This window comes from Callionymus lyra, chromosome 7 (assembly GCF_982586985.1).
Source record: "Callionymus lyra chromosome 7, fCalLyr1.hap1.1, whole genome shotgun sequence".
Classification (NCBI taxonomy): domain Eukaryota; kingdom Metazoa; phylum Chordata; class Actinopteri; order Syngnathiformes; family Callionymidae; genus Callionymus; species Callionymus lyra.
The window spans coordinates 3,194,016-3,219,316 of record NC_141824.1 but is presented as its reverse complement, the minus strand read 5'-3'; the positions used below and the strand labels follow the sequence as shown (position 1 = coordinate 3,219,316).

The following is a 25,301-nucleotide window of genomic DNA, read 5'->3' as shown; positions in this document are numbered from 1 at the left end:
CTTCCTCTCGCCGCCGCCGCCGCCGCCATCCCTCACGCCGGGGCGGCCGTTGAGGCGAGAGCCTCGGATAAGCGATGGAGGGAAAAGGAGGGAAAGAAGAAGAGGGAAGGAGCAGAAGTGGCGCTGGAAGAGGGATGTCTGTCACGCCGTATCCTTGCCACGAGCGACTGATCCGCCTTATTGATCCGGCCTAATGAAAAGTGAAAGTAACGATTTGTACAGCAAAGACGGCAGGAGAGGAACAGAGAGGAAGACAAATTGCAGCATCGGGTTGCTTTCGCTTCCAAAACGGGTGGAAGAGAATAATTACGGGAACTCTTCTGGCAACCAATGTACATGAGTTTGAATATAGAAACTCGTTAACTGTACATGAAAAAGACTTGTTGATGAAACTATATATAATCAAAGTTCACTCACTGATAACAACGGGCTTTTATTTTGTTTTAAATATATGACAATTCAAGCATGTTGTCTATTAAGAGAAATATTTATTAGAACCGTGAACATTTCATGATCATTAACCTGCTAAGAAAACCTAATATTGACTGAAGTGTTTAAACAAAAGGGTAGAAAACAGAAATTACTTAATTGAAATTATTTATTTATTTATTTTTTAACAGGTATATAAAATATGGATTACTTTTAAATTTCTTATGCTTTTTTAATTATTCTAAAGGTTCTATTAAATTGCCTAATATTTTTAGACCAATATCTATAAAACAACATTATATATAAGAACTCAAAATTGTACATGATGACAAAACAAAACAATTATATATACACATTATATGAAATATATACACATTCATTAAATGTAACCAATAGTAATGACACAGGAAGATGAACAAAATAAGTAAAATTCAAATATCACCAAAAAGAGAATTGATAATTGAACTCATGCTAATTCAATATTTATTAAATACTATATGAATATTTGATAATACATTTTAATTACTAAAAGGTTCAAATTAGATTTATTAGTTTGTTTCTCTTTTTTCAAACAAATTAATTTGCTTCAACATCAGTTTAACTCTTATTCTTAGCATTAAAAAAAATCAATGTTCCTTATCTTATCTTAAAAACTGAAATTGTCATATCAACAAGAACATTACTGTACTTTGATCATAAGAAAAAACATCCGGCGGGCCACATAAAATGACTTGGCGGTCCACATTCAGCCCCCAGGCCACATGGTTTATTTACCCAAACTAACTAGTGGTTTGCTGCAGTAACTAGCGAAACAAGGTGAGTGATTAATAAAAGGTAGAAAGCTTCTCTCACACTGACAGAGGAGTGAATGCATCACTGGTGACAGAGTGTCTGCTTGGACACGCAAGTCGACTGTATCTCCACACACTCCTGCAAACACCGTCATGAAAAAATAAACACACTTACGTACACACACCACACACGAGCATCCGTACGCACCGCTGCACACGTTCTCTCTTTCCACATGAAAACGCAATGATCTTAAAACTGTTTTATCATCAGTCAAAAACTTCAAACTTCCGAATGAGCAGTAGAGAAATACAAAGTGAACTCCTTTACCTTAATATCGTGCGAGACGAACGTTTCTGGTGCAGATGCAGAATGAAAGTGTCTAAACTGTTACACTAAAATATTTCCCCATCTTCATTTTGAATGGAATGAAGACTGTGGTATCAATAAAGTTTTGACACTTTGACCTTGCGGCTCAAAAGCTTTTACGAGCTATTGTTAAAATTAATTATAATTATGTGTTTATTGTACTTATACAGGGATTAAAATGTTCATAATTAAAAAACTAAATAAATAATAAAGTGCTTTTTTTGTAGTATCGCTCCAGGAGTCATTCGCGATGTAGCTACATAGTTTACGAACATTTTGACAGATATTCGAAAGCCTTGTACTTCATAAAATCCGTTCGAGGTCACCAAGTAAAACCAGAATGAATACATCAGAAGTTCTGTGATTTATCTTTTATGATGGCTATAATTTATTACGTGTTCAGATCTACAAGAAGAAATAATCTTGTCTGATAACCACTGGAAGGGCTTTGCTCTAATGGGATTTGGACGTATTTGAATGGATAAAGGACCCTCTAGTGGTTATAAAGCTTAACTGCATGTAACGCAGCAGTTACAAACCTCGACCACACGTGTAGAAAATATAGTAACATAGACACCCCTAGTTTTTAAAATGTATTTAATAAAAAAATTGTTGAAGGTTTAAAACTTATTTCAAACATTCAGCCCCTCGCAGACGGAGTCTTTTCATGTATACAAATTCAAAACGGTCAGAAAAGTCACTTTAATTATTAAATCGATTTGTTTCAAAGCGTATGTATTTTATTCAGCACATCTATTACATGCAGCGAAAAAAAAAACTTAAATAGAACCGATGGAACTCCTGCTGGTTTGAGCAGCTTTGAGTTTTTGGCTTTTGCCCCCCCGACAGCCAAGATACCGTCGGTTGCAGGCGGGTCATCAGTTACAACAGCAAAAGAATGTTGTGGAAAACGTAGCAGGGAAGGAGAATGTGCTCTAAAGACTGTCTTTTCTTCTTAGTCCGGCCTTTTAAGCTGTGATTTTTATCATTTTTGCCACTGACCTTCGGCCGAAAGTAAACAGCCAGATGCACAAAGAGCGGAAATGGTGCTGCTGACCTGCAGCGACTGTGTCGCTTCAATCTTATCACGAGTCTGTTCCGTCACATGGCGGCTAATTGTTCGTCTTTATATCCGATAACAGCAGCGTTTTTTATCTACTTTTCGTCAGAGAAAAATCTCACAATTTTCAAGATAATTAGGTTTATTGCTACTTTGATGATCACATCTTTAAGATCGAAACAATAATGAAGTTTGGGACTTTCCTTAGAGAATTTAGAATTTAATAAGAATTTATTTATCACAAATGAATAAATCACTTTTTAATCAATTGATGCATCTTTAATACCACAGTTGATTCTTGTAAAATGCAAATAAAATAAAATAATACTATACAATAATTATATCATAAATATCGTTAATAATATTGAACTCTTTCCATGTTTATTTCCATAGCTCGATACCTTTAGTTGGGATTGTATCGCAAATCAAAGTTCAAGCTCAGGTTTTCTGCCAGTTTATGTGCAACAAAACTCCATTGATCATAAGTAGACCCAGTGACGCTCCTGCTGAGCACATATGCAGCAAAGATAATAACCACCAACCAAGGACCAGCGAGGATGACCTTGCTTTTCACCGATGATGCTATTATTGATGAAGATTAATGAGCCGAGCAGGTAAAGCACTTTCATCTGCCGCACAATTTGGTTTGAATCCCGACCGCAATAGTGATCTTCAAATGTAAGTAAGTAAGTGAATGAGTAATATTTGTAGAGCGCTTTACCAGACCAGGGTCACAAAGCACTTATACAATCAAAACAATACTCAATAAAATATATACTTAAAAGGTCAAGATAACACCAAGACAAACACAGAAGTCTCAGAGAATCTAGAAAAGGCCTGAACGAATAAAAGTGACTTACTGGCAGGCAGTGAAGAGTTTTAAGGATCGGAGAAATGTGAGTTCTTCTACTAGAGCGGCTCAGAATTCTCGCTGCAGAGTTTTGTATGATCTTCAGGCGAGACACATCCTTCTTGTTTAGACATGGAAACCAAAAGTCCAGACGAGAAGTAACAGACACAAGGATTATAAGATCCAGATCCATCCATGAAAATAAAATAAACATATTAGTGTCATGTGGCACGAATGCTAAATCGCCATTAACACGTGGACGTGCGAGCACTTAATAAAACCTTTTTCATGAGATAAAAATATCCATTTTGCAGCTTTAAAGGTCTTTTGATAATGACTTCATGAGGAGATTGATGCCGGTCTTTGACAGCCTTCCTGATTGATGGCGTGTCACTCCAATCAGCCATTGTGTGCACCATATTTGTTTTCCTTCTTCTGCATTTTTAATGCTTTGGACCCACATTTCAGTAACGATATTTATGCACACCAAAAGCCCGAGGGTGTATTTTGTCATTGTCTTTTCAGATTGTGGGAGCTGACTCAGGCACTTCCTTGAATAACTTCAGCTTCATTATTTCTCAAAGATTTTACTGTCATCGTTTTTTTGGAACAGAGATGAACGATGAGGCCGGGATTCCTTTAAATATTACCACAGGAGGAAAGTTATTCAAATGACAAATCCAGAGATTGTTAAGTGTTCAATGAAAGTAGTGGTTTTACAAGAACAAAAACTCTCTTTGGGTCTTTGTGGTAACAATTATGGAGATTTTCTGGCTTTTTCTTATTGTTATTGTAATTGTGAAATTAACAAATCTAATAATAATAATAATAATAAATATGTAATATGTGTATATTTGTCACAGTACAGATTGGAATCCAGTAGGAATCAACTAGTACACATTGGAATGGCAATCTCTACTAGTAGGATCTGGAATCGTGCTAGTACTAGTACAGATTGGAATTCCATGATTCGGTCTATTTTCCCAAAAAATGTGATTAAATCCGAATTTCTCCAATTACAATTGGAGATTGTTCTGGTAGAATTCACATTTGTTCTAGGACGTATTGAAATTCCAATATTCAGATCCCAATACAATGGTAGGATTCCAATCTCTCCTCATTTACTTCTACACAGACGCTGTTTATTTATAATTTCCGCGATCATTCACTGCAGTCCTACTTTGATTTTACCCGGAGAACATCAGACATTTCTGTGGGCTCATGCTGTCTAAGTGAGATATGGTTCTGCCCACGTCTCTCCAGACATCTTTCTCTTTGATATCTGTTAGTGCAACTTTTCTTTTACCGGTTCAGGAATACATTTCTGAGGTGCTTTGTCCCATTATTCGATTTCCTTTTAAGGAAATCTGATTTAGCTCTCAGTAAGTATTTGAAGGCTGTAAGAAAGTCGTCACTCGGTAAAAAGAAACCTTATAATACGGTTTCTTTTTTTTTTTATATAAAAATCTTCACTGTGAAATGGAACGTTAACTACATCAATAAAATCTAGAAACAGGTGCAAGATTATGGTGGACAGACTGTTACTTCTTTTTTTTGGTACATTTTATTTTTCAACAGAAGGAGAAATGACACAAGTGCATCTGTTTCCTGCTATATTTAATTGCCAACACTGCGCAGGTGCTAAGTGAATTTTATTTACACTGCTGTCTGTTTTTTTACACTTCATCATCTGATCATTAAATGCTGAATGTAAGATTGAAATATATACGTATGTATGTTTATGTGTTTGAGTCACACATTTCTCCAGTTTACTTGACATTTAACATTTAGGTAATACACATTTTATTTCATTTTCATTTCCTTTTAATACATCAAAACTAACCATTTTGATCACAGCATCTTTATATTATTTTACTCCTACACATGCTTAAAGGTTTTTGTTTGCTAGAAAATGAAAATAAATACAACATTCAGACTTACAGTACTTATTTTTTACAGTATGTTTGCATTTTCTTCTTCCATAAAGCACCAAATTACATTATTGCACAACTACTAACCAGTTATAATAAACAAAGTCGAGCACTTTTGCTTGCTATGTATATATATATATATATATATGTCACAGTACTGATTGGATTCTGTACTAGTAGGATTCCTGCTGAACTGGGATCTGAATATTGGAATTCCAATCCGTATTAGTAGGATTCCAGATCCTACTCGATTCCAATCTGTACTTTGACATATTTATTGTCATGTTCTGTACCTTTTGTGCCCATTTGTCTCACTCCCTTGTTTTATTTTGAAATCCTGATCCCTGTGTGTTTGTCTTGTCAACTTCCTCTTGTGCTCCTGACCTGATTCCTGTCACCTGTGTCTCTTAGTCTCACCCTTGATTGTCGTTCTTAAAATCCCTCATTTCGCTTTCAGTCTCTGATTTCACTGGTACGTGTATCGCTCGATTAATGTGTTCTTTTGTAAGCCTTTTGATAAAACAGTAGTAAAGGCCAGTAATCCTGTTTCTTGCATCTACGTTTGTTTTTCCTGACATAGATATAGACATTTGACGTATCGTTTTTTAAAGTTGCAATATTAATAATTGTCATTCATCCATTTTCAACCGCTTTATCCCTTAATGGGGTCGCGGGGAGACCGGAGTCTATCCCAGTATCATAGGGCAAGATGCAGGGGACACCCTGGACAGGACGCCAGTCTTTCTCAGGACACACAAAGACAGACAACTATTCACACACACACTCATACCTACGGACAATTTCCCCAAGTTCTCAATCAACCTCTGTATGTTTTTGGACTGTGGGAGGAAACCGGAGTGTCCGGAGTAAACCCACACAACACTGGGAGAACATACTAACGGCCTGGAAGCGAACCAGCAACCTTCTTGCTGTGAGGCGAGCCACTGCGCCACCGTGCGTCCTCATCGTCATTATTATCATAATAGTTTGGGCGACTACTACTTCCAACCGTTGGCATGAATTCAACATAAATGTTTGTTGAGCCATTTATCATTCCTGAAAACATATTTTCACGTTTTTGTATCCACTTTTCTCTCATTCACCGCATGCACACCGCACATGTGGCGACGCCCAACACATCCGTGTGTTCTTGAACACCTTCTGTTTTCAAGCAGATGTGGAGTGTCAACACTTGAAGGAGGCCAGTGAGTCACACATTTCTTACATCTACCTGCACAACACAAGTATTTTGCTCCTTCTTCTCCACTTTTTTTTCTTGGCTTCCCCTAATCTATCAATCTATCAAAATCCCTGCAAGCTGTCACAGCAGGGTGACAGACGGCTCATGCTAGCTTGCGTCTGAAAATGACAGACAAGTCAGAAAGCTCATTGTTGTTCAGGACACGTCTGTTGAAGTACAAGCCACTACAGCGGCTCCATCAACCAGCCTTTCCGTGAGAGCCCTCGTCTGCCGCTCAACCTTCCCTTCCCTTTGTGTTCCTGTTGTGTATCGCACTTGTGAAAGAAAATGGAGGTGCTGAAGATATTTTACATTTAAACGATCGCTCAGAAAGATTTGCGATTGATATTTTTTTGGAAGAGATTCTATCGTTAACCACCAGTCCGTTAAAAGTTACTCGACTTTAAAAAGCTTTTATTTAGTTTGAATCTTCCTCTTAATCTTCTCTTAAATTTTTTTTTTCCAAATTCGTTTCCAGCCAGATTTACGTTTGCTGCTGGTGTCAGGGCGCATACATTTACATTGACGGGACGATGCAATCAAGCCTGGAAAAGGATTACTTTATTATCCCCGAGTAGAGATTGGATGGGTATTTGCGGTGAATCAGCCCTGTAATTAAAGAGGAACAATCAATCAGTACCACTGACCACACTACTTATGCCAAGTCCATCGAATAGCTGCAGTAAAGAGCTAATTTAAGACCATTAGGGACTGCCGAGTTTGCAAACAGCCCAGTAATGATGATGGCTCATTCAAGTTCAAGCCTTGGCCCCTCAGTATAACTGTCAGACCAGACGGTCATAAGGCACAATCTGCGGTCGGACCCGGGAGAGTAAAGTACTAACATTAATTGTTTCCTGTCTTTCTTCGAAAACGTTGATGCAGGTGCACAGGTTTGCTGAGTTTTGTATTTTAAAAAGTACTTATAGCAGGGGTAGGGATGTGTGGACGTGGATCAATACTGGCTCCGCCAAGTCCAAAGGGCTTTAAGAACCAGGACAGACTGAGGTTTTTTTCCAGATCCCGAGAATTTAATTATTGTGTTGGGTTTTGGCGACAATATGCAGCGTTAATTGAGTTCCGTGAGTGGACTGTGAGGAAGCGTTCCAAGGTCTGCGTCTAGTCCATTATCGCTAAAAGGCCTGAGATTGGGCGTGGGAGGGAGAGAACCCCAGGTGAGACAAGGCCATAGACCGTCGAGACAAAACTAAAATCATAGATGGTCGAGACCAAGATGAAACCAAGACCATAGACCATTGAGAAGAGTTAGTCGATTGAACATTGAGATCAAGAACTAGAAAAGAACAAGACCTTTCACCATCAAGAACTAGAAAAGAACAAGACCTTTCACCATCAAGAACTAGAAAAGAACAAGACCTTTCACCATCAAGAACTAGAAAAGAACAAGACCTTTCACCATCAAGAACTAGAAAAGAACAAGACCTTTCACCATCAAGAACTAGAAAAGAAAACGTAGACATAGACAAAACCAAGACCATCGCCTATTGAGACCAAAACCATAGACCATTGAGACCTAAACAAGACTAAGGCCATAGACAATGGAGAACTAGACAAGAATATAATGGTTATTGTTTAATTCAGTCTCATTTTGCGTTATTTAATCATACATTTCAAAAGATGTCATACATACTACACGTACAAATAGAAAATGTAACTTAAACTGAATCATAGAAAAATATATTATAGATGATAGATTCAAAAGGAGGACAGAGAAGGACAGTTATTGGTCTTGAAACAAGGAATGGTCTTGAGAACTACAACAGGAGTGTAACTGGTTGGATTTTAAATCATTTAAATATAGATTTTTTAAATAAATCGGTGTGTTTCCTTCAACACCTGCTGACCTCCATCAGTCGCAACAAAGACTTTCACTTGACTCTAAACCGAACACGTAGTTTAGATAAAAGCCATGGATTATTTTCTGTATTTTAAGTTGCTGGATGTTGCATCATTCACCCTCGTATCAGACTCCAGCAGTACATTATCCGTGTTATCTTCTCCCACCATCTAGTCATGAGTAATAAGTGCGCAGATAAAGGCTCGGCGTCGGATGTGTCGTCCTCCAAGAGTGTTTGAGAAATTTAAATAAGAAATGATACCCAGCCGGAGTCGAACGACGGCTTCAATCCGTCCTTCTTTTTATTTCCGCCACTCTCTCCATTAAATGCTTTTACGACGGCATTCCGTTCTCGACATTCGATTAACATTTGAGCCACGCTTTCGACGGAGCGCCGACAGCGAGTCTTTAACGCTGCATCTCCGCAGACGAGTGTCACGCTCTCGTCGTGAAGACGCTCTCCTTCGTGACCCACGAAAGACTTGTGTCGCTCACGCCCTCGACCCGCTCGCATTTCTTCTCGCTCACGTCGTATTTGTGCGGCTCGGTTTCTCTGCATAAGACTGGCTTCTCTGACCTTGTGTCCAGTTGCTGATAAGAGCACCGGAGGGTGACCACTTTCTCTCATGGATCCTGACTTGCATAGATCAGCACTCCATCCTGCTAGTGCTGACCCCAGATCCCTCCTTCTCTCTCTCTCTCTCTCTCTCTCTCTCTCTCTCTCTCTCTCTCTCTCTTTCTCTGCATTTTAATGTGCAGCAGATGAAAGAGATCCGTGTAGAATTAACACGGCTTTTCTCGTCCAAATACACAACAGACGATGTGAGAAGACTTTTGAGACGTCGACATCCTGAAAACAGTTTCTATTGTTTTCTGTCTCATGACGGAAACTTTATTTCCCTCATGGATTCACTCGTGGGCGCTCGGTGACACAGGGGTTACCGCGGTCGCCTCTTTCTACAGCAAGAAGGTCGTTGGTTCGCTTCAAGCCGAGCCAACTTGCGACCTTTCAGTGTGGAGTTTGTATGTTCTTGTGTTGCGTGGGTTTACTTTGGAAAAAAACAACCTTCAGAGGTTGATTGAGAACTTGGAGAAATTGGCTATAGGTATAAGTGTGTGTGTGAATGGTTGTCTGTCTTTGTGTGTCCTGAGACAGACTGGCGTCCTGTCCAGGGTGTCCCCTGCCTTTCGCCCTATGAAACTGGGATAGACTCCAGTCTCCCCGCGACCCCCCACAGGAGATAAAGCGGTAGAAAATGAAAGAATGATTCACAGGTTACTTCCAAACATGTGTCTCATGTTATGGTAAAAAAAAAATGGTTTTGACTCACTTAGAAGCAGGTCTCAAACTTTTGATCCATAAAAAAGATACTCAGCTGCCAAACACTTTATGTCTATGTCTTTTTTTTTTAAATGTCAGATGATTAAGAAGCAATAAATCACATCCAATGTTATCAGTTATATAGCATTGGTTGTATAGCTAAGAACATAAAAACAAATGTAAAAAGCACCAAAAAAATCTAAAGATCATTAAAATACAAAATAACAACTAATTTGTTTTATTAAAGATTTACTCAATAATACTCTGGAATTGTGCAAGCTTTAATTTTGCAGCCAAAAAATATCTAAATATATATATTTATTATATTTTGAAGTAGTAAAATAAATCCTATAAAGATTTTAATACATTTTTTTCTAGGGGCTGAAAGAAAATATTGGTTAAAAAAGGGTTGAGTTGTAAACATAGTATATTTTTTTTATGAGTTTTATCTTTTTTCTGATCCTCGTTCTATTCCACTATTGTTTCAAACAATATTTGTATTTTCATTTCTGATATAATATATTTTAGCCTATATTTCTTTTTTTCACTGCTTGGATGATACTATTCTCCAAAATTTGGTTGAATGGGTTCAACAAATTCTAAAGATAAAATTGATAAAACCAGAAATCATTTATAATAATTATATCCAAATATGTAACGTGTTTGTTATTATGTCATTAATTTAAATTATGTTACATCAAACCTTTGTTTAAAGATAAACGACAGTGACCCACTGCTGACCTTTGTTGCAATTTTTGCAAATATTCAGAGTTTAATGATATAAAATAAAGCGATTTGATGTATTTTGCAGCACGACACTGATGTAAAAAACATGAGTTCTTAAGTCAGTTTGTATGCATCAGAGGAAGTCAACACCAAGCTGGCTCTTGTAATTTGATGGATGCACAAAGAATAAATGAACAAATCTCATTACCTTATCCAAGGCCTTCGACATGTTTGTACGTATATATAGATTTTTTTCTCATTGTTATTTTATGTATGCTTTCATGCTCTAAAATCGCACCACGGCCACGTTTGATCAAATCTACAAAACACCAGCACACATTATAGATTTTTTTTTTGTACATTTTCATTCACCGTGGTTGGGTTTGACAGCAACAAATCTGACCCACAACACCCTTTTCTTCCAATCTGGCTCTTTTGAAGGAGGGGATGTGGCAGCTGCCTGCAGCCTTTGATTTCATCTTGCCCTAGATCTGCATTGTAATGAGAACTCAGGTCAATCAATAATTCACTGGTGTTTCAGTTATTTAAATAAAAAAACAGCTCAGGGGTAGAACAGGAACAGGACTTTGATCATCGGTATGTCGAAGCACATCGTACTGTAGAGGCTCTTTCTTCTGCGTGTTAAACATGTCAAAGCATAGGGAATAAAACAAATGTTCCTCTGTATCTGGAGGTTCTCATGGACTGAAGCTCGTCTCTGTGACTCACTGAATTCACATTTATTCATCCAGACGTGACTACGATTGGAAAAGTTTCTTCAGTGTCATTTTATCTATAAATTATCTGTAAATGTATACAATAACATATATATATATATATAAACATACCGTATTTTCCGGACTATAAGTCACAGTTTTTTTCATAGTTTGTCCGGGGGTGCGACTTACAAACAAACAATAAACAATAACAATTTAATAAATAATAAATAAATAAATAAAAACAATAAACAAATCAATAAAGTTTTACCTTACCTTAATTATACTCTGGAGCGACTTAATGTATGTGTGAAATTATTAACAGATTATTACCAGTATATAATTTCACATGTTATTTTCACACTAAACCACAAGAGGGCGCTCTAGGCCTGTGTTGATCATTTCGACGTAGAAGAGGAAGCATCTTCTACCTCCGGAGTTAGTTAGTTGTTTAAAAGTGACACGACGATGAAGAGTTATTTGGAGTTACACGGATGGTTTGGTAAAGTTGTTAGTTATTTATGCTATAGTTCTCTGAATAACTCTTCATATGTTATGTAAACATACCAGGTTCTCAGTTCATGTAACGTAACGTACAATTATTCAGCCTGTATTCTATTTTTATTTTAAATTGTCTTTCAAGATCACATGTCTGTTCTTGGTGTTGGATTTTATCAAATAAATTTCCCCCAAAAATGCGACTTATACTCCAGTGCGACTTATATATGTTTTTTCCTTCTTTATTATGCATTTTATGGCTGGAACGACTTGTACTCCGGAGCCACTATTATAGTCCGGAAAATACGGTGTTTTATATTTTTCCAAGTCACTAAAAACTGCCTTATATTTCTGGATTAACTGTAGTATCAATGTCTGGCTGTCTCAATATTTTTCCCTTTTCTGTCCCCATGTGTTGATAGTTCCCCCAGAAGACCCAATCATCAGTGGAGGGCCCGTGGTCAGCCTGAGAGCCGGAGACCCACTCAATCTGACCTGCCACACTGACAATGCCAAGCCTGCAGCATCAATTATATGGATCCGGAATGGACAGGTCCTTAATGGGGCCATGTACTCCAAGGTAAGCTCAGAGGTGTGTCTGTTGTCGGCCGCGGGGAAAAAGGACAAGGGTTGTTGCGAGCTGGTGGAACATTATTTTTCATTATTGTTATTAACCTATTTTTCACAGTGTTAATTAACATTTGCTACCGCAGGTATTGGGAAGTTAATAGAGCTTTATTATGAATTTACAAACAAACAAACACACATTATATGCGTTTTTTTCAATAACATTTCAATATTGTTTCTATGGATTGATTCAAAACTTGGTCTCATTTAAAAAAAAAAAACCCTGCTTTTTCCGCTCTCCTTCTTCTTCGTTTCTTAAAATACAGAGAGAGACACCATTTCTAAAACATAATTTGTCCAAAAACGTTTTGCCCTAAAATATATCTAATAAACCCGGAACTACCTTGACGCTTGTTTCTGATTGGCTCTTTGGATTCATGAACAACAGGCAGAAGCAAATAAACTATTGTTCATTCAACACTTTTTCTTGCTGAAGTGAATGTTTAATGTTCAGAAACACTTGAATGCAACACTTTTTTCCCGGAACATTGTTTGTTGCCTTATGAAGCCGAACGGCCTCTGTGATTGGTTGGTTCATTGGCACAAATGAAGCACTGTGTAGAAAGTAAGATTTATTGAACATAAAAGAGATTTTGTTTGTTCAAACCACTTTATTTTTTGCTGGAGTAAATATTACATGCAAACTGTCACTTATTTATGTCAAAATATATTCTCAACAAGTGCTCAACATTTCCAACTGCACACTGAAGAAATAGGCTTTGTGACCCTGGTGTAGAAAAGCGCTATATAAATATTATTTACTTATTTACTCACTTACTTACTTACAAATAATAATATTAAACAAATTTAATACCTGGACAGTTTAATTACGATTAAAAATTACAACAAAAAAAAGTAGAGAGACGTTTAACCTGAAGGCGTGACTGGGAAACACAAGAACGATAACTGAGAAAGAAACTTTGAAACTTATAAAAAAAAACTTGGATTTCTCCCAGATAAAGGGAAAGAATAACAAAAGTATGAAGATTGAAAGCAATAGAAGAAACATATTTAGAAAAAAAACCCCAAGAAAAGAAGATTCGGAGCACAATAGTTAGGCCAGCGTCATAGAAAAGTGGTTAATCTGACACCACGGACTGGAACCAGGAAGCTTGTGTAGCAGGCAGCAGTCGATAAGAGCTGAAAGGTTCCAGACGCTCGTCTTCAAGTCGTCAAATGTGTCAGATAAGAGGAGGGGCGGGGAGAGGAGATGCAACACAAACTCAAGACACAACACAATAACGGGAGCGTATTGTTTAAAACGACTCAAGTCCAGGCTGGTACTTGATTTAAACCATGGAGCACAGAGAGATTTATTCAAAACAAATGACATTAAACGACACTTTCTAGCGGGAAAACCTCCCACTCGTCCTGCTTCATCCCTCGACTTCCTCCCCCTTAGTATCAGCTCTTTACAAAGTGCAGATAAATGCCATTGATTAGGCCGGCGTGTGGCAGGAGGCTTATTTGAATCAAGTGATTGCTGGAGGTGCCGCCCGTTAATGGTGGCTCGGAGAACGACGCTTCATCTCCTCGCTCGCCCATAAAGAGACGACAGATATGAGCACATTCTCTTCTAAACGCTGATGGACTCCCCCTCGTCCCGTGGCCTCCACCTCCCTCCTCCACGCCCGTGGCCTGTTCTTAATAACCTATAGCTTTGATTTAAAGAAGATGACTTATATTTTGGGGATGTGCAGAGTTGTAGGGGAAGCATTACAGGCTTCCCTGATGGTCTTTTTTATCTCCCGACCATGAAGGAGAGCGACGTCCATGGATGTGGTGGAAGATTAACACCAATGATTTTCCTAATAGTGCCTGGTGTCATCATGCCTCTGACCTCCAGAGCAGTTCAGAAGCTCCACGTCGAGACCTCCTCCAAAGCAATCGAAAGGTCTAGTGCTTATATGAGCGAACGCTTTAATCAACGTTTCACTTTACTTTCATCCAAGGCTCTTTTTTTCCAACGAGATTTTTCACATTGAAGATGCGATCTCGCCATGGATGACGAAGAAATGCAAGAAGTAAAACATCTTTACAAACAACCTTAACTAGTCGCTCTCAACACAACTAAACAGGATGAAATATGTTAACTAATCATTGGCTAAAGACTGTAGGAAAATGGATTTTCCGCGCTAATAAATTTAGCTTGTCTTCATCAACGTATACAGTATATGAAGAATTCTCCTGACAACTCACTATTTTTGACAATCATGGGATACAAATGCATATTTGCCGCTTTAAGAAACATCTTAAGACGTTTCTATTTGTTCAGGCTTTTCCTTGATTTTCTAGAACTCCTGTTGATTGTTTAAGCGCTTTGTGAACCTGGTCTGGAAAAGCGCTATATAAATAAAAATTACTTACTTACTGACTTACTTAATACCTAAGAACTTGGAAGTTTAACCTGGTAAGATTTGTCCATGACTATGAAAATTGTCACTTGCTTGAGTGAAAAGTTCCCTTAAATATAAAAGCAGATTTTTTGATCTTGTTACTACACTATCACAACATCAGAGTCAAGTACCGCACAATACTACACATATATACTTGTTACTACACTATCACAACATCAGAGTCAAGTACCGCACAATACTACACATATATACTTGTTACTACACTATCACAACATCAGAGTCAAGTACTCCACAATACTACACATATATACTTGTTACTACACTATCACAACATCAGAGTCAAGTACCGCACAATACTACACATATATCCTTGTTACTACACTATCACAACATCAGAGTCAAGTACTCCACAATACTACACATATATACTTGATTCTACACTATCACAACATCAGAGTCAAGTACTCCACAATACTACACATATATACTTGTTACTACACTATCACAACATCAGAGTCAAGTACTGGACAATACTACACATATATACTTGTTACTACACTATCACAACATCAGAGTCAAGTACCGCACAATACTACACATATATACTTGTTACTACACTATCACAACATCAGAGTCAAGTACCGCACAATACTACACATATATACTTGTTACTACACTATCACAACATCAGAGTCAAGTACCGCACAATACTACACATATATACTTGTTACTACACTATCACAACATCAGAGTCAAGTACCGCACAATACTACACATATATACTTGTTACTACACTATCACAACATCAGAGTCAAGTACTCCACAATACTACACATATATACTTGTTACTACACTATCACAACATCAGAGTCAAGTACTCCACAATACTACACATATATACTCGTTACTACACTATCACAACATCAGAGTCAAGTACTCCACAATACTACACATATATACTTGTTACTACACTATCACAACATCAGAGTCAAGTACTCCACAATACTACACATATATACTTGTTACTACACTATCACAACATCAGAGTCAAGTACTCCACAATACTACACATATATACTTGTTACTACACTATCACAACATCAGAGTCAAGTACTCCACAATACTACACATATATACTTGTTACTACACTATCACAACATCAGAGTCAAGTACTCCACAATACTACACATATATACTTGTTACTACACTATCACAACATCAGAGTCAAGTACTCCACAATACTACACATATATACTTGTTACTACACTATCACAACATCAGAGTCAAGTACTCCACAATACTACACATATATACGTGTTACTACACTATCACAACATCAGAGTCAAGTACTGGACAATACTACACATATATACTTGTTACTACACTATCACAACACCAGAGTCAGTTACCCGGACAATACTACACATATATACGTGTTACTACACTATCACAACATCAGAGTCAAGTACTGGACAATACTACACATATATACGTGTTACTACACTATCACAACATCAGAGTCAAGTACTGGACAATACTACACATATATACTTGTTACTACACTATCACAACACCAGTGTCAGTTACCCGGACAATACTACACATATATAATTGTTACTGTACTATCACTATATATATCGTACTGTTGACTCCTGTATAGTATAAAAATAATTTTGACAATGACGATGTTCTAACACTTTAAAAGTTTACATAGAAAACTCATTAAACCAGATTTGACTTCCTGTTGTTCTGATGGATCATTTAGATCCAACATAACAAAAAGTGCAGAAAGATAAAACATACATATATATATATTGTAACACACATTTATTTTTTATAGTTGGTGTTATATTGCAGGATTATGCCGTAATGTATTTTTTCTTTATATCGGACTAAAATAAAGACATTTGGATGGTAAATCACGGTTTGTCAAAACAATAATATCATATGAAACGACAATAAACAGAGGCTGTGATGACAAAATGGCTACAACAAACCATTACAAAAGCAACACGACAAAGATGTTCCCAGAAACAAAACGTTAATAGTTTTATAAACTGGTCTCTCTGGAAAGATTCTCCTTTTAACGGCAACCATTGTCGCTTCATTGTGTTGCTGCTGGTGCGTTTGTGGATCATCTTCTCCTGTAAACGTCGACGTCATATTATCACAGAAACCAGTGAATGTCAGTGTTTTTCGGCTCCTTCTCATCCATCGTGCTGAAGATTTCTGAAGAGCTTAACCAATTAGATTTATTCAGCATTAATATCACATACTTAAAATATGGATCACAGCAATTACCTTCCATTAACAACCTCTCGAGTGAGCGTTTTAAGATGAAAATGTATTCAAATCAAACAAGAGTCTACAGTTTAACCTCTGTTGCCATGCTACAGGAAATGGAATCTCAATTGTGCATTCAATTAGCTTTAAATCGCACCGAAAAATAAAAAAGAAGGAAGTGTGTGGTGCTTGCTTAAATTAAAACCTTGTTTAAAGCACATTCGTGTGGGCGTGTGTTGACGGAATATTAATGAAATATGAATTATTCCTGGTGGTTTTTTTTTGCTTAGTCTGTAAATTCTGAATAATCCCTGCGAGGCCCTCGATCACAAACCCTATCACGGCTTCCTCAGCACGCCTGTCAAGTCACATCGGGTCATTTAAATGTCTGAAATAATTGAAGCGCCCTCTCCAAATCCTCATTAATCCTCCTAAAAATAAACTCTGATAATTAAAGGGGAAATTGGAGGGTAGCACATTTTTTCTTTGAAAGCCATTCGATGATGTTTATTAACCGCAAAATCAAGCGTTTGTCATTCACGTTAAAATGTTAACGACGTCTTAAATAATTACGAGTTATAGAAACGGTTATAAATGAAAAGTACCTTGTTGTCTGCCTCTTGGAATCACAATTGAGGAGCAAACAATTGTGTCTTTTTGTCGGGAATATTATTTTCATGTCTAAACCAGAAGGATGTGTTTCACCTGCAGTTCATACTAAACTCTGCAGCCAGAATTCTGAGCCGCTCTAGTAGAAGAACTCACATTTCTCCTTCAAACTCTTCACTGGCTGCTCTAGTAGAAGAACTCACATTTCTCCTTCAAACTCTTCACTGGCTGCCAGGTTCTTTCAGGATCATTTTAAAATTCTGGTTCTTACTTTCAGATCTATTCATGGTCAGACCTTCCATCAGTAGATTCTGATCCAGACTTACACCCCAGCTCGGGCTCTGAGGTCTGTGGATCAGAATCTACTGATGGTTCCTGAACTTCAGGACCAGAGGAGAGAAATCCTTCCAGACTGTTGCTCCTAAGCTTTGGCAAGATCTTCCTCTCTCTCTGTGTTTGATGATCTACTGACTCCTTCAAGAAACATCTGAAGACATTTTTATTCGTTCAGGTTTTTCCTTGATTTTCTGGAACTCCTGTGTTTGTCTCAGTATTATCTTGATCTTTAAAGTATATATTTTATTGAATATTGTTTTGATTGTTTAAGAACTTTGTGACCCTGGTCTGGAAAAGCGCTCCATAAATATAGGTGACTTATTCACTTACTTAATAACATTTTAACCTTTTTTTCTATATAATATTACTTCTGATTATAACAAACAACTATTTCAACTTATAGTACGGATTAAAAGGATTCAAAATGGAGCATCTGAGATACAAAAGATAAAAGGGAAACTTGAATAATTTCCAATGTTCTTTCAAGGCGGAGAAAACGCGAGAAGATTTCTTTTGTGTCGTGGTTTAGAGTTCAGGGTGGCAGCCTCGCTAACTTCTCCTCCAAGATTAATGACTTCAGACAGGTTGAGAGAGATGGCGGAAACAATCCTGCTCGTGTCAGAGAGTAAATTACATTGACACATCCCAGGTCTGACAGGAAACGCGTTCAGCCTCAGAAGTGACTCACGCTCCGTGATGAATTTATTTTCGCATGATTCTAACATGTAAATGGGCTTTTTCAAAACCTGCGAAATATACACTGCAGACGCTCGGCAGGAGCGCTCAGGAATAATCCCGAAAATGAAGTGTGGCTCACCGAGGTCTGGATTACACAGAAATGTTTCCTGTGAGTGACGTTTTGGTGAGAAAAAAAAGGAAAGATAATGAGGCCGATGAAGAATCCGATGCTCGTCAGAATTGGTTTCGCCCAAAAAAAACGTTTTATGTAGTTTTTGGAGGAGAAATAGAAAAAATCTCCACGACGTCGCTTTGATTCGCATTGATAGACTTTTAAACAAAATATCGTAACTCGCTCAACAGACAAAATATAACGTATATAACAAATAGAATTGCTATAAAAATCATCTTAATAAAAGTGTCATTTATTATTTAAAATGTATTAACAGAGTTAAATTATTATTGACAAAACATGAAATCATTAAAGGTACAAAAGATGCATTTCAAAAACGAATGAAACTGAAAAAAAACATAGTTTGAAAATGATAGAAAGCGGTAAATATGGTAATACTGGTCCTTGATTTACTTTTACTTTCAATTCTAGATCAAGACTTTTCAACTTAATACAATGTTATGTCAAAATATTTTCTTTTGTAAAAAAACACTGATAAAAAAAGTTATTTTAATTAAGGCCTATAAGGGTGTATTAGGTAATACCATTAATTAACCTTTTTATTTTTCATGACACAACTTTGTAAATGTATTATTGAAAAAAAGTTTGATCAAACATAGAAGATTCAAAAGATATATTCCAACACCTTAAAGAAAATTTGCCAAAAAATAGTGAAGGAAAAGGTGTTGAAACAATCCACTATATGATGTCCTATGAAAAAATAGTTTAAAGAAAGTGATAAATATGATTCTGTTCATCCCAGATGTACTTTTGATTCTGGTTAGAACTGGATGGCGTTCCAGACTTAAATAAAATTTGCAAAAAGACACGGAGAAACATAAATTTGACCGACAAAATGTCCTTGTTTCCTTTATTTTTATTGACATAACAATTTTAGTTTATCATCAACAAAAAGCAAAATCAATCGTACAAAATACAAAAGATGCATTCCAAGAAAATGAGCAAAGAAAATAAATAAATGAGTTTTAGAGAATGTGGAAAAACAATCAATTATTATAGTCCATTTACTTTTGAGTGTGTTTCCAACTGGATGGCAATTCCAGTCTTTTACACAAAAAAAACACTCTTTGAAAAAAAATATAAAAATTGGCTAAACGAGAAAGATTAAGAAAAGTTTTAAAGTAAGTCACATATCTCAAGTTTAGGCTGATTTAATTGCGTGTTTTCAATTTTCTTTTTTTTCGAAACTGAACTTAATTTATTATTGACAAAAAGCAAAATGAAGTGTTCAAGATAAAAAAAAGAAATGTCCGAAAAACCTTCAAGAAAATGAGCAAAGAAATAGAGTTTATCAAAAGGTGAAGAAACGATCAATAATCTGATATTCCAGGACAAAAATAGGTTCAATAAAATCGCTCATACTAGTCTGTTGATCCCTGATCAGTCTGGTTAAAACTGGACAGTTACACAAAAAAATAACTGAGTGCCAAACACAACATGAGCTCAGAGAAATCTACATCCGAGTTGATGTTAATAACTCACAGTAGGACGAGCGCGAGTCGTCCTCAGCATGGAAATGTATCTGGACGTCGAGGTTTGACCACAAAATGCCCCGTTGCCCACACAATTTGTTCTAGTTGCTGATCAGTTCCGCACTGGTTAGCGCAGACATGCAGAACCGTCCCCTGGGTTTTACCGAGTGAGAGAAAGAGTTCCACCGAGCGCTTCCTGATGTTTTCCACGATGGAGGGCTCAGAGGATGAGCATTGAAAAGAAGATTGATTTTCTTTGTGGAGTATGACAAGCCATGCTCTGGAGCGCTGCTCTCCTGAAAACAAAAGAGGCTCGCAAACACATTTATTTCCCTTTTTTTCTTTTCATATCTGCAGACCTTGGAGTTTAACTGGAGGCGTGAAGTTTGCCCCTGGGTTCTTCCGGGGGCAAGTTGTGTGCATTTACTTTTTTACCTCAATTCTTCCTTCTTTTTTTAACCCTAATATCATTATTGAACTGGAGACACTCACTTCTTGACCGTCTTGGATTTGAAGTCCTGAACGTTGAGGAAAGCTCTTGATACATTGTTTGTTTTCTCCAGACCTTGCTGAGGGAGGGCAGGAAGGAGAGCACGGTGAGCACTCTGTTCCTGCCGCCGTCCAACATCGAGACGGGTCAACAGATCACCTGCAAGGCGTCCAACAAGGCCGTGCCCAACGGCAAAGAGACCAGCGTCACCATCGACATCCAACGTAAGTCCAACCTTCAGTGTTTGCGGTTGAATTCGTCTTCACTGGAGAAAAATGATATTCACCAAACTGTTGATAACTCATCAAACTGTCAAACACTAAAAAAAATGACCTTTGGAGCTAAAAGAAATGGAAATGTATACATTATTTGATCGTTACATTGTTACATTTTTAGTTCAGTAGATCATGAAATACTTAACAATGTTTATTTAGTTAAAAGGTTAACTACCTATAAATGGCGCAACAAGTAGCATAGCAACTGTAAAAATATATATATAATATAAATGTATTTGTAATCATCAAGTATATTGTTTAACCCCTGTGTTATCTCAGGGTCAAGGTGACCCGAAGGCCCCAAACACACCTGAGATAATACAAGGGTTAAAAAATCCACTTATAGCTTTTTATAAACTAAATATTAATGCTACGTCGAGTAAATACATTTAATTTATAAACAGATTTTAAAAATAATTATGTGTTTGAATCCTTATCAGATTCCAAATGTTTATTTTGATTTATTTGGGATATTTGTTCTGAATAATCTTTTGAAGGCGAGTTAATGGATTATATTTCATGTAATTAATGAAAGGATAATGTTATTCCATGTTAATATTTGTATTCTTTTTCTCTGAGTTATTTCCTTTGATCGGTGTTCTCTATATTTCGTTGGACTTTGTTCTTTATTTGAACTTTGTTCCTTTTCTATGAAACTATCGTCTGCTGTAAACTGGAATTCTAATTTCCCAAAGGAGATCTCCAGAGGGATTAATAAACGATATCTAATCAAATCTAATCTAATCTAATCTAATGAATAATCTCTACTTTAGTGAGTCAACCGTCCACAATTTTTGTCAAGATCCAGTAATCTCCGGTTCCTCTCAAAGATCGAACCAGCACAGAGACATTTGTGCAAAGTAACATAACAAGAAAAAACATGATTTACTTGTAACACTGGTGTGTTGAGAGCAAACACAGCAGGAAGGAGCCGTTTTCAACTTCCTGTGTACAAATGATGGAGCCGTCGCCAGTGTGTCCAACACCTTCCAGTTTGTCCTCATCACTCGTTTCTCTCCTTGACGCAGTCGGCGAGAGAAGTCTGCCCACAGGAACGCTGATTTGCCGACATGTATAATGATGTGTCGGCGATAAAGGCTCATCATGGCGTCGCTCTCGCTCTGGAGTGTTTGGTTCAACCCTGACAGATGAGTGTCGCTGATTTGTCATTAGCTTCCTCAAATCTGTTCACCAGCCCATGTTTCCGAAACAAGGTTTCAAGCGCGTTGTACAGACGGTTACAGTCGAGACTCATTGTTAAGGTTATAGAACTTCTGACGTCATCTCACCACGTGTTCAAATACCACCTGAGTTACTTCATAAATGATCCGTAAAAAGGTTTTCGCAGTTGATTTGACCTGAACTTTATTCATTTTATATATTTTAATAAGTGAATGAAGTAAGTCTGGATCAGATCACTGATGGAAGGTCTGACCATGAATAGATCTGAAAGTAAGAACCAGAATTTTAAAATGATCCTGAAAGAAACCAGTGAAGAGTTTGAAGGAGAAATGTGAGTTCTTCTACTAGAGCGGCTCAGAAGAGTTTTGAATCAACTGCAGACGAGACAAATCCTTCTTGTTTGGACATGAATACAAACTGTTACAATAGTCCAGACGAGAAGAAACAAACGCATGGATTACAAGCTCCAGATCATGTTGTCACAACATTTTCCTAAGTTTAGAGATATTTTATTCCTGGGGAAATACCTAGCACTTTTGAACATTTTAAAATACAATTTAAAAGAATCACCTCTAGCAGACATCTGGTATATTTGGATAGAATTGATGTAATTTTCTGGTGTTATATATTCTAATCATCCACACATATATTTGTATATATAAATATATATATTTCATATGATTGTTTGTGACATTTTTTGACATGTTTTTTTCTCAGATTTCTGTTGATATTTTATCTCTTACACATCGGCACACTGTGGGGAAATAATTTAGGGTTTTATATATGACTTTGAAAAGATTATTTTCTTAAATAGATATTTTTCTCATATTTTCACTGAACTGTAAAAAATGCAGGTCTTTTAATTTCCAATTGATTGTCTCTTAAAAAAGTTAAAGAAGTATTACATGGAAAATATGTTATTCTCGGTCCAAGTTTTGAAACTTTCTTAAACCAATGTCATATAACTGTATAATCTTCTTTTTTTGACTCATTTTGTCTTCGATGCTCCCAGCGTTGACAGATGCTGGAGTTTTAAAAGTGGTGCATAAGACGATGGACAGATCGCTCTGATAAAAGGTTGCCATTAGTCTAAGTGGTCCAGTGATGGCTGTTGCTGCACTTTCCCGCCACCTTTGTCCTCCTAAAACCCGAAGGAGTTACATGATAATCCATCTGAAAAGTCTCTTTGATCTCTTAGTCGTTCGCTCTATTTTTGGCCGACCGACTCAAAAAAAAGGGGACATGAGTGCATTTGGGTTAGAAAACATGGTTTCTTGCTGCAGCTTCTGCTTTTGCCGGACTTAGTCCAAAATACATGTTAATGGATTCTAAAAAAAAATAAAGAGGAAAATTGAATGATTTATTTATAGGAGGTGCTGTTCAAATTTGCACATACTTATCTGTGCAACTAACCTAGTCGAGTAAAAATGTATAAAATGTGTCCTGATGGGCTGATTTAATGTAATATCATCAGCAGGTGGAGAAGTTTCAATAGAACCGGACGATTTGTTTAAAATTAAATGAAATTTAGTGAATGTTCATGTTGATATCATGACCTATTATGTGATCGAGATCAAATATACAAACATAGAATATTGAAAATTACAAAGAGACGAGAAGAGTAAAACTTGTGTTGAAGAAAAAAGGAATTTTATACTCCAGGAAGACAGTTAAAGATAATATAATATGCAGAAGAAGATTGTATAGAATGTATAGAAGGACACTTCATAAGGCTTTATTAAACCATAAGTAATGAAATATAAATATTTAACATTTGATTCGAATAAAGAAATAATGTTTGTTTTATTTTGTGTATAAGAAGGATGTGTCTCGCCTGCAGTTCAAACAAAACTCTGCAGCCAGAATTCTGAGCCGCTCTAGTAGAAGAACTCACATTTCTCCTTCAAACTCTTCACTAGTTTCTTTCAGGATCATTTTAAAATTCTGGTTCTTACTTTCAGATCTATTCATGGTCAGACCTTCCATCAGTGATCTCATCTACTGACTCCTTCATGAAACATCTTAAGACACTTTTATTCATGCAGGCTTTTCCTTGATTCTCTGAGACTCTTGTGTTTGTCTCGATGTTATCTTGACCTTTTAAGAATATATTTAATTGAGTATTGTTTTGATTGTTTACGCACTTTGTGACCCTGGTCTAGAAAATCGCTCTATAAAAACTACTTAATTCCTTACTTTATTTAATTAGAGTTATCTCCACTTCACTACCTCCCATAAATAAAATAAATAGATGTGTATTAACCTCAGAGTCACCAGGGCTGTAACTAATAAATACAGCATGCTAATGCTACCTTGCTTAATTAACAGAAACAGAGAGAAGGGAATAAACTATTCATCTCCATCTTTAACATCACTGCGGTCGGTCGCTTGGCTCGGAAAGGAATCTCGTCGAGAATCACGTCACAGAACTTAATCAACATCCCAGAAATATTTTGGGTCCAGCTGCAGATCTGCTGAGTATTGACCCAAATAGAGGAAATGCTTTCAAACGTAAGACTCCGAGCTCTGGAGACCAGCTTCGTGTTTGCATTGCAAACAAGCTGAACCATGTGGGAGAGAAATGAATACCATTTGTTGAGACTAATTAATAGAGAACATGCATAATAGCAACTGTTTCTGCGGCGAGTCTCGGATTCATGCTCTTTTCTGGCTCAATCGGGCGAATGCGAGTGAATTCCTCGGTTTCAGTGTCAATTTCTCCATAAAATTAAAAGGAAAATTGAGGCACTGAGGTCGTATGAGTTGGTGTCATGTTTTAAATGACATGGATTAGTTTTAAAGGTCTTTATTTTCAAAGGGGTTTAGTATTTTTTGGTTTTAGGTGCCACAGTCTGCTTATGAAGAATGAGATCAAAATCTCAATAATAGAAAAAATATTCATCCATTAAATATATGCTACAAATTCATTAGACTTGCTTGATATTATTCTCTTGTTTGGTTTTAATTATGTGTTTGTTTGTTTGATTGCACCATGATTTTGATGTTTTATTA

At 36.8% G+C, this 25,301-nt stretch overlaps 1 protein-coding gene across 15 annotated transcripts in view; it reads left to right on the top strand.

Annotated features, from left to right (window-relative positions):
• Window positions 1-25,301, top strand: part of kirrel3b (kirre like nephrin family adhesion molecule 3b) — a 213,318-nt gene that overhangs the window by 128,801 nt on the left and 59,216 nt on the right. For all 15 annotated transcript variants that reach the window (XM_087795347.1, XM_087795339.1, XM_087795353.1 and 12 more), the window contains 2 exons: window positions 12,210-12,367; window positions 20,906-21,056. In XM_087795347.1, coding sequence (XP_087651473.1) covers window positions 12,210-12,367; window positions 20,906-21,056 — 309 coding nt within the window. The remainder of the gene's footprint in view (window positions 1-12,209; window positions 12,368-20,905; window positions 21,057-25,301) is intronic.